This window comes from Orycteropus afer, unplaced genomic scaffold (genome assembly GCF_000298275.1).
Source record: "Orycteropus afer afer isolate SDZICR_OR568_19922 unplaced genomic scaffold, OryAfe1.0 scaffold00398, whole genome shotgun sequence".
NCBI lineage: Eukaryota > Metazoa > Chordata > Mammalia > Tubulidentata > Orycteropodidae > Orycteropus > Orycteropus afer.
In genome coordinates this window covers 1,892,176-1,902,642 of record NW_006921985.1, presented here as the reverse complement: position 1 = coordinate 1,902,642, position 10,467 = coordinate 1,892,176, and the positions used below count along the sequence as shown (strand labels likewise).

General features: G+C 62.8%; 1 protein-coding gene across 1 annotated transcript in view; it reads right to left on the bottom strand.

Moving 5' to 3' along the window:
• The window catches only part of SH3BP2 (SH3 domain binding protein 2), a 22,030-nt gene that overhangs the window by 3,816 nt on the left and 7,747 nt on the right, over positions 1 to 10,467 (bottom strand). The window contains exons 2-10 of the mRNA XM_007953496.1: positions 8,467 to 8,606; positions 7,307 to 7,409; positions 6,216 to 6,333; positions 5,837 to 5,904; positions 5,108 to 5,196; positions 4,716 to 4,784; positions 2,558 to 3,200; positions 432 to 540; positions 143 to 198 (exon numbers count right to left, since the gene is read on the bottom strand). Of these exons, the coding sequence (XP_007951687.1) occupies positions 143 to 198; positions 432 to 540; positions 2,558 to 3,200; positions 4,716 to 4,784; positions 5,108 to 5,196; positions 5,837 to 5,904; positions 6,216 to 6,333; positions 7,307 to 7,409; positions 8,467 to 8,606 (1,395 nt within the window). The remainder of the gene's footprint in view (positions 1 to 142; positions 199 to 431; positions 541 to 2,557; positions 3,201 to 4,715; positions 4,785 to 5,107; positions 5,197 to 5,836; positions 5,905 to 6,215; positions 6,334 to 7,306; positions 7,410 to 8,466; positions 8,607 to 10,467) is intronic.

Below are 10,467 nucleotides of genomic sequence, written 5' to 3'. Positions count from 1 at the left end.
CACTCAGGGCTGGCTATTTGTGCCAGCGACCCCCCAGCACCAAAGCGAGGGAGGGGACGGAGGCACAGGAAGACAGCATGGGCCCTGACACCCTGTCTGGGCCCAAAACAAGGCTCTGGGGAGGGAAGGGGTCCAAGCTGACCTTTCCACTTCACAGGACTCTGTTGTGTTGATGAAGACCGAGTTGGGCAGTGGCACCTGGTGAGAGGCCAACGGTGGACAGTGTCAAGGTCTACGGGGTCTTATGGTTAGCTCACCCCACGCCCACTCCCACTGGCTGCCGGCCTGCGCCGGGACCCAGGGCTCTGCACAGTGCTTCATCCCTCCCTCGGCTGCAGGCCCCTGGAGGCTCCTGGTGTAGGACAGCTAGCCAGGGCCCCTCTCGGCCTGCCTGCCCGCCAGGTAGGACCCGTGCCCTCACTCAGCCTTGCCTTCTCATAGTCTTCATCTGAGTCCTCCCCTCCAGTGTCCGCCTGCGATGGCTGACGGGGCTTTTCAAAGGAGAAGTTCCTGAAACTCTGTCCATCGGGAGGCGATCGCCTGTGGGGGACAGGGAAAAGAAGGAAGAGACCTCAGCACTGTCAGACACGGGATGGCCACCCTCTGTCCCCTCTGCACACTGTGCTCTTGCCCGGCAGCAGAAGCTGGCATCCTGAGTGTCATGCCACCTCAGCATCGGTGGAGTGCATGGGTCAGGCTGCTCTCAGCCTGGGGCTGTAAAGTGCCCATGAGAGCAGGGCTCCTGGGAGAGAGCCTTGCAGACCACCCTGGGGTGGCCAGTCGCCTGAGGCCCACAGCAGAGCTGCTGCTGGCCAGGGGGCCTTGGGGTTCTAAGCTCTGGGGACGTCACAGGTAGACAATGCTCTGGACACTGCAGGAAGGCCCTGTAGGTCAGTCGAGCTCTGTCTCTGCCCAGCTTTGGGATCTTGGCCCAGTAATGACCTCAGTGGATGTGGAATTGGCAGAACCTGCAAACTGACCCCAAGAGACACATCCCAGGGAGACTGTGCACCCTAGATGTGTCCAGGGACCCTCTTCCAACAAACTTCAGGAAGGGTTAAGCGAGACCACAGGTGGCCCAAGGACCCCGAGACCATGCTGACATGGCCTGTGGGCAATGGGTGAGGACCACACCATGGACTCTTGGTGCCAAAACACGTGGCCTTATAGCACAGGGGTTCCAAACCAGCTCAGAGCCAGCTGACAAGGGGCTGGGCCATCGAGGGCCTCAGGAAACAGAACCAGGAGCATGAGAGGGCCCTCCCAGGGACCCTGGTGATGCCAACAAGTCCCCGGGGCTAGGAGGGCATGTAGCCTGCGGCCTTGGGGATGGCCGTGTGAGGCTCACCCCTGCACTCCCAGGCCCCCACCTCACCCAGCAGTATGCTCAGACCCCTTCAACCACAAGCCCTGGGGACAGCTGATCTCAGGGAGCAGGACACACTGGCCCTGGTGTGTACACTCCACAGCCCAAGCAGGAGTCAGATCCCAGAGCTGCCCAGACAGTAAACTGAAAGGGTTTTGATCAGGCCTCAGGGTGGGTCACATTCCAGGGATTTCCCAACTGGGGCAGGACCAGAGTCTCTCCAGAGTCAGGAGGAGACAGAGCCCAAGCCCCAGGCAGGGTGGTAAGGCCCGGCACGGGTCTGGGCCTGAGGCCTACAGAGGCACGGAGCGTGACTGGGCTTTCATCTCCATGTCACCAGTCCCAGGTCAGCCCCGCAGGGACCTTTCCTCACCCCACAGTGTCCAGGAGGCCTGTGTCCCCAGGTCATGTTGTTGTTGTTGTTGTTGTTATGTGCCATTGAGTCGGACCTGACTCATAGCAACCCCTTCTTGGGTTTCCGAGGCAGTATCACCAGGGAAGTAGATTGCCTCATCTTCCTTCCGAGGTCATACTGACTGCTATCTCTCAAGGTAGTCACTTCATCCCAGCCTAACCCCCACCAGACTGGCCATCATTCAAGGTCTAGATCAGAGGCCTCCCCAGGTCTGGATTAGGGGCCCCCGCAGCCCTGATTTGGATCAGAGGACTCCCTCACACTCCTGGGTCTGAATCAGGGGCCCCTTGCACCCCAGATCTGCATCCCAGGTCTGGATTAGGGGTTCCTTGCACCCCGAGTTTGGATCAGAGGACCCCCCCATACTCCTGGGTCTGGATCAGAGGACTCCCTCACACTCCTGGGTCTGGCTTGGGGCCCCCCACACCTGACTTCTGGATTGCGGCCCCCTGCACCCTGGGTATGGATCAGAGGACACCCCCCCATAGTCCAGGTCTGAATCAAAGGGCCCCCACCAGCCCAGGTCTGGATTGGGGCCCCCCCGTGCCCCGGATACAGATCAGGAAGCCCCTGCACCCTAGACTGGATCTGGGGCAAACCACCCCTGCGTTTGGCACAGGGAAAGCTGATCAACCTAGGCTCTGCAGAGCAGTCAAGGACCCCACCTTCCACCCGGAACCACAGGGTCTAGTCCTGGGCTGAGTGTAGTGAGGGCCAGGCTGGAGGACCAGTAGCTGGGGTGATGTGAGGCCCCAGCGTGGCGCGGACTTACTTACTGGAGCGGGGCCGGCAGCAGCTCCCCTTGCCTGGGCAAGATCTCAGGCCGGGCTGGGGCCTCGGGCACCGGCAGCTTCAGGGCGGGAGGTTTGGGGGCCACAGGGGGCACAAAGAGTCCAGGCCTGACCACCTCCCTTGGGCCGGCTGCCTCAGCTGTCTTCAGAAACTTGGGCTTGTTGGCCGGCACAGGTGGGGGCTCGGGTGTGAGCAGCCCCCGGGAGGACAGGTGGAAAGACTTGAGCTTATCCCAGCTCCCGGCCTCACTGGCAGCCGTGGCAGAAACGGCACCGGTCCCGTGGCTGGGGAGTCGGAGCTCCGGACTGGGGCAGGTGTTCTCCCGGAAGCAAGGGGGCTTGCGGAGGCTGGGCGCTGCAGGCATGCTGCCCAGTGGGGGGTCGCTCATCCTCCGGGGTGGGGCAGGCGCCCTGGGGCCGGGCTCTGCCCACCGCTGCAATGGCTCTCTCTTGGCGTCTTCAGGGGTCAGGGCTGCATCTGGGAGGCCTCGTTTAGGGGGTGGGGGTGGCAGCAGGGGTCCTGGGCCCTTGGAGATAAAGGAATGGGCACGGGGCACCTCGGAGAAGGCCGGCTTCCTGGGCGTGGGCACAGGGGGCGGCGGGTAGGTGGGCGGGTGGATCAGGGCGTCTGTAGATCAAGGAGGTGAGTGGAAGTGAGTGGAGGTCACTGGCCCAGAGGCCGAGCCAACACCCCCTCTACAGGGTCGACCAACCAGCTCCAGCCTGGTCCCTGGGCCCTGTCTACATCCACCTTCCACACAGCAGCCATGACCCCCAGCAGAGGGCATCGGGAATGCCAGGGATGGAGTTGAGAGAAGAGACCAGTAGGGTCTGAGGCTTTGGCCTGAGTCAGGAGGGGTGTCCAAAGCCCAACGTGGGAGGGTTAGTGGGAGGGCCGGGCAGCTGTTTGCGTGGCTGACAAGTTCCAGATGTTGTAAGACATCCCAAGCTGGGGAGAATGTTGAGTGGGCTGTTGGGACACAAGCCCACAGCTGAGGGGTGCGGTCCCAGCTGGCAGTGTGCATTGGAGCCTGCAGTGTACGGGTGACATTGCTGTCACCAGGGAGTGCAGAAGAGGGAGCGAGGGACCAGGCAGTGAGGAGGGGCCCACGCAGAGAGGCAGGAGGCAGGGCCCGTGAGCATGGACCAGCCCAGAGCAAAGAGTGCCAAGCACGGGGTGGGTGGGTGCCCAGGCCACGCCGCTCCCGGGGAGCTAAGCACCGGATGGTCCTGGGGGGAGGGGGAATGCTGACAACAGCAGTTCCGGGGAGACAGGGAGAAAGCCTGTCTGCAGTGGTGGGCTAGAGGGAGGGAAAGCCTGGGCCAATGAGCAGACAGCCTCGGGCCCACTGAAGGTCCCAGTCTGGGGCCTGAGGGAGCCTTGGTAAGGTCCACCTGCATGGGCTCCACGCAGGCTTCCCCAGTGCTGAGGGCTGAGTGAATGGGCTGACGCCGAGAGACACTGGGCCGAGTGTGGTGTGGGGCGATGAGGTGGGGCATGGGCCCCGTGTGGGCAGGAGTAGACCTGAGGTTGGGCTGGGAGACAAGGAGCAAAGGTCCAGGGAACTGGAAGACTGGAAGCTGAGCCCCCGTCAGGAAGAGGGGTGGGGCAGGGGGAGAGTGGGGAGGGGAGGCCTTGGAAGAAGAAGCTGGAAGGACAGCCAAGGGACCATGAGATCAGCTCGAAGAAGGGGGGCTGGAGACAGGGTGGGGCTGCAAGGCCCGGGGGGTCATCACCATGAAGAAGGGGGGCTGGAGAGAGGACGAGGCTTCAGGGCCCGGGGGGGTCATCACCAAGAAGAAGGGGGGCTGGAGACAGGACGGGCCTGCACGGCCCAGGTGGGGTGGAGGTCTGTGACCCAAGGGGCAAGATACAGGCACAGGAGACCCCGTGCCCTGACTGCTGGTGGCCCACCTCCCTTGCGGAGCTGTGCGCTTCGGGGGTGCGAACAGGGCCAGGACCCTGTGTGATAGGTCGGGGCCCCACTTAGGGCTCCACAGTGAGCTGTCAACCAGAGGAAAATGGCCCCTCGATGCCTGCCCCTCAGGCTTCAGCCCCAGGCAGCTCCAGCCTGGCCATCCAGAGCGAGGCTCTCTCCCCACTGGGTGCCCCCTGGCCCACCCATCTGCCCAGCCCACCTACCCTCGGGCTTCCCGGGCTCGGGGGAGTCGGGCTCCAGGTACGAGTCGTCCTCATCGTCATGTTCGTAGTCTGTGTGGGAGCCGGGGCGTCAGAGCCAGCGCCATGGGCCCAGCTGCATCGGGGACGGGGTGGCAGGCACCCCGCCCTCTCCCCGAGCCAGGGACACAGGCAGGTCCCTGTGAGCTGAGCCTCAAAACAAGGCACTACCCACAGGGGCCAAGAGCCAGGCAGCATGGGGGTGAGGACAAGGCAGGAGGATTTGAACCTGGTACCCAGGAGACCCTGTCGCTGCCAGAGGGACCAGCACGGAAGCCAGCCAAATATGCTTGCCCCATGCCGCAGCCTGACAGGAGGCTGGGCCTGGAGAGTGGTGGGGTGGTGACGGCCCTTACCTTCGTTGTCCGTGGGGTACAAGGAAAGGCTGATGTCCACCGGCCGCTCCACCACACCATAGAACCTGTCTGGGTCCGAGCTGGAGTCACTGAGCACCAGTCGGTGGGCGGGGGCCAGGCAGTGAGCATGGGCAGGGGCGTTCCCTCAGCACACGTGCACACATGTACGCACACACACACGCACATACATACGGTCACTCAGACAGACACACAGACATGGACAGACATACACACACAACACACGTATAGATGCACAGGCATATCTACAGACACCGAAACACACAGAAACACAGACAGACACATGGACACATCGAAAGACATGAGGACACACAGACATGCACACACACACATCGACTCAGTCCACACTGATGTGGACACACACAACACACAGACAGACACACAGACATACGGAGCTACACAGCACACAAATTCAGCCACACAGAGACACCAGCACACACATGCACATGCCCGCACATACGTGTCCACAACTGTACACTCCTATGCACATGCCTACACATGCTTTTCCTATGTGCACACACGTGCACACGCACACCCGCACATGCACACACAAGGTCTGGCTGCCACCTCCAGAAAACCCTTTACTCGGGGTTCTGGACCAAGCCCCCAGGCCTGGGAGGTGGCCTAAGCATCCCATCCCAGGCACCCCAGTGACAGGCCTGGGAGCCACAACTCCCTCCCCGACCGCCGCCTGTCCCACCTGAGGCCCACCTGGCATCCAGGGGCGGCTCTTTGTCCTGGAAGTGGCTGATCTCCCTGCGTAGCAGGGCCATCCAGCTCTGTGGGGTCACCAGGGCCACAGTGGGCATGGCGGCCTGGGTGGGCCCACACCTCCACTACCCTCGCCCAATCCCCCAGGCTGGCCTGCAGTGACCAGGTGGGAGACAGGAGCCCCCAGCCAGGGCCACGGTGGGCATGGCGGCCTGGGTGGGCCCACACCTCCACTACCCTCGCCCAATCCCCCAGGCTGGCCTGCAGTGACTGGGGGAAACGGGAGCCCCGGACCAGGGCCACGGTGGGCATGGCGGCCTAGGCGGGCCCACACCTGCCCTCCCCTCACCTGGCCACCCAGCCCCGCAGCCCCAGGCACCTTGCGCTCATCCTCTGAGGAGGCTGAAAAGAACCACGTGCGGTGCTTCCTGCTGACGTGGACAATCTTAAAGGGGAAGACGTTGTTGGACGTGGTCTCTTCTGCTGCCCGCATCACCCTGGGAGCACACAAGCCATGCCCATCGGTGCAGGTCGACCCCAGGGGCCCACTGTCCCCACACTGGGATGGCTGCACGCTGGGCCTGAAACCCGCACCATATCCAAAGCACGGGGCAGATCTGCTCCTGGCTGGGGCCTAGAGCTGTCTGGCTGAGGGACACAGGGAGCTGGCCCGTGGACATTACAGAGGAGCACTGGGGTCTCAGGGGGCTTCGTGGGAGCAGTCACACGCAGGGCTCAGCCACGACCGCCCACCAACAGCAGCGCCTCACACTCAGCCTCAGCTTGGCCCTGGCCTGGCTGTTGGGGCTGCACGAGGCTTCATGGTGACCTGCGGCCAGCAGTACCCCTGGGCGCACTGCGGGGCAGCCCAGTAACACATCTGCTGAGGGCTGCCCCCCACCTGGACGTGACGTTTTCACAGAACTCAAAATGAGCAGTGTGTGGGTGGTCTGCTGGCGCCTGGACAGGGGAGCCCGTTCTGGCCCCTCGGGGGCCTGGAGGAGCCCTCAGACTCAGCTGCCTGCTGGCTGGACAACACCCTGGGGCCCAGTTCCCAGACTGCTAGGCCCTCAGCGGATGTACCAGGGTCAGGGCTCGGGGTAGGCTGAACTCCCGGCTCCTTGGAAGGATCCTGTGGTGGCCAGGAGGGGAGGGACAGGAAGCTGAACCCTGGGCAGCGGGGACTTGGCGAGCAGGTCGCCCTGGCCTCAGGCCTGTCCACGGGGCCGCAGGAAGCTCACAACTGGGCCCTGACCTCAGCTGTGGCCAAGGGGCCCCAAAAGCAGATTCTGAGGGCATCAGAGGAGGAGGGGGCCGTGGGGGTTAGAGAAGGACGCAGCAGCAGTGGGACATGGTCCACAGCCGATGACGACAGAGACCATCTCTGGAGACCAGGACCCTCCTGGCGGGGAACGAGGGCTGGGCCCAACCGACAGAGGCCTGTGGGGCAGTGGGCAGGACGGCACTTACCGGTTGTAGCCACTCAGCGAGAAGGCGCCCTGCGGGGACGGGGAGGTGCTGCTCTTGAAGTAATAGACACAGCGCTTGTGGACGATGACAAAGCGAAGGGGCCCTGCAGGTGACAGGCAGGGCTGAGAGAGGGGCAAGCCCTCTGAGGGGCTCGGCACACCGCCCCCCTCTGAGCCACTGGATGGAAGGATGAGGAGCTGGGCCAGCCCAATGCAAATAACTCCATGGCCACCCACAGGGAGGGGGTGACTTGGGGTGGGTGGAGCCACCATGGGCCCCAGGGACAAAGACTGGGAGACAGAGCCAGGCACAGAAGAACCAAAGGCGGAGGGAAGCCTGGCTTGCAGGGGGCTTCAGGACTGCCCGTGGCTGCCTCCCCTCAGGCCGGCACAGTGAGAGGGGACAAGGGGCAGTACCAGGGCCCAGAGAGTGTGCCAGCCACTATGTGAGCCAACCTCCCGGCTGGGCAGCTGTGCCAAGAAACCCCACGCTCCACTGCCCATCCTGAGCAGGCCCTCCAAAGGCCTGGAGAGGTCCGTTTCCACCCTCCTTGGAGACTCCTGGTCCCAGCCACCCAGTGTCTACACAGGGATCAAACAGCCTGGCTTTGGGCAGCTCAGCCAGGCAGCCCAGGGCCTGGTCAGAGAGTCGGGCCAGACCCTTAGGCTCTTTGGCAATTGGGTACTACTTCCTGAGCTCCCCCTCCTGGTCTGCTATCCCGGGGTCCTGAGCTGGGGTCCTGTGTAGCTCAGGGGTCTGGGGCCCTGCCAGGGGCTCAGCTTGACACATGGCTTCACTGTGAACCAAGTGACAGTCCCACTCATTGAACCAGATAAAGCGAGGGCCCCTCCCACGGCCCAGACCTGCCAGGCCACCCTGAGGTGCCCCACTCTGGCCAGAGGTCAGCACTGTTCACACAGGCCTGTCCCACTTATTTACTGTGGCCCTCACCACAGTCCTGGGGGACGGGGAGGACAATCCCAGGTCCCCTAGGAAGTGCCGGCCAGCAGAGAAGGGAGGGAAACACCGGGTAAGGAAGCTGAGGTCCAGAGGGAGCGGTCACTTGTCCACACAGCAGGGCCCGGCTCTGCCCCCATGTCCCCCGCCAGGCTCTGTCCAGGCTTCCAGACAGGCTGAGCTCCTCCCCCACAGGGACTCACATTTGAGCAGCTGTAGCTGGGTACCCCCCTTTTTGTGCAGGTACCCAGCCTTGGCCACGCCCCCAGGCATGGTTAGCAGGTTCTGAGCACCTATGGCCTTCATGGGCACGGGCCAGTGCGTCTCCTCTGCCGCCATGATCCTACAACATAAAGGGAAGAGGACACAGCTCAGCCAGGGCTGGGTACAGGAGCATGCAGGAGGACGCTGGCAAGATCCCAGAGATGCCACGGAGCGAGGGATGAGGAAGCCCCAGGCTGCAGGTGGGATGGGGGAGGGAGGGAGGGCCGTCCTGTCCCCTCCATCAGCCCCCCTGGGGCCACACACCAGACGCCCAGTGAACCTGGATGCTAAGTGTGTTCCTCCATTGTTCTCTTAGCACACACCTGCTGCACACCTGCTGTGCGCAAGGCCCCTCAGGAAACCTCCAGCCCAGGTCAATCAGGCCCTAGTCCCTTAACCACCCAAAGTCTGAGTGTCAGTCAAGGCAGACAGGTAGTCTGGGAGGGCTTCCTGGAGGTGGCGGCACTGGGGTTACAACCTAAAACCAAAAACCCAAACCCACTACTGTCTAGTCAATTCCGACTCATGTGCTACAGAGGAAAACAGCTCCGTGGAGTAGTCTTGGCTGTCACGTCTACGGAAACAGGTCACGTCTCTGATCACCAGGCCTTTCTCCCTTGGTGTGGCTGAGTGGCTGTGAACTGCCAACCTTTCGGTTAGTGGCCGAGAGCAAAACCGAAAGCAAACCATTTGGCCCACACAGGGACCTTGTGAAGGAGTTAGAGAGGTGCAGGGGTTGGGCCGGGCTCCCCACCAGTGCTGAGTCTCATCAAGGTGTGAAGGAGGTACTTCACCCCCACGCACACCTGCGTTCAGCTCTTCTCTGAGGCCCTGAAACCAGAAAGCTAGGGAAGTGGGTAGTCAAGAGCCCCCGGTTTCCGATCTGAATAGTTTGAGTTCCCATTCTCGGTTCACCAGCACGTCTCAGGGGCCAGGGCTTTGACATGGGAACACCTACGTCCAAGGAGGGTGGGGGACAGAGGCAGCATAGCCTGGCAGGTAGACTAACCCCTCAGCAGTGTCCGGGCCAATCTGTGTCCCATCAGCCTCAAGTGTCACTCCGAGACAGAGGGGACCACACGGGTCCTGTCTGTCACCTTTGCTCCTGAATTGGCTGACCACCCAGCCCCACAGGCCTCAATGTTCCAGGCTCGTGTCAGGCCTGCTTCCTTTCTCGGGGTCTTACTCAAGGTCCACCTAGCAGAAGCCGGGAATTCTGGCCTCAGCCAGGAAGGAACTTTGCCCTTTCCTACCTGGCAAACTCCTAATTATCCCTCAAGGCCCAGAGTAAGAGTCATCTCATCCTAGAGGTGTCTCAAGCGTCCAGTCACATTTGGGGTCTCCTCCACCCCAGCGCGAGCCCACCCTGCTGTCTTGTGCCTGCCCCGGACCCACCCCGTCCTGGGCCAGGTCCCTGCTGGGATCACAGGGGAGTTGGATGGGAGCAGGCGTGTGACTAATGTCAGCCCCACAGTCTAGATCTCTGCCACTATCACTCCATCCTCTCCAAAACAAAACGAAACAAAACAACCAAACCCCACACACAAAGAAAGCCTCTCTGCTCTGAGCAAGCCACACTCTCTGACAAACTTGCAGCCGGGCTGTCACTGTCTGCCTGGCCACTGGGGACCGGGGCTCCCTCTGAACCCCTCCGGGGCTGCCACTCCCGACCCCCAAGCCAGATCCCCTGTGGTCCTCTCGGGAACAAAGGCGCGGCTGCAGACGCAGGCTGGGGACCGAGCCTGGAGGGCCGGGAGGGAGGGAGGTGAACCGCGGAGACCCCCAGCGTCCGCCTGGCCGCGCCCGCTTTTGTTCCCGCAGCGCCGGGGCTCCCAGGCCGGGGTCCGGAGTCGGGCTCCAGGTGCAAGGGTCCGGGCTCGGTACTCACGGTGTCCACGCGGCAGGCAGGGTGGCCGCCGGCTTCCAGGGCTTGGCCTGCG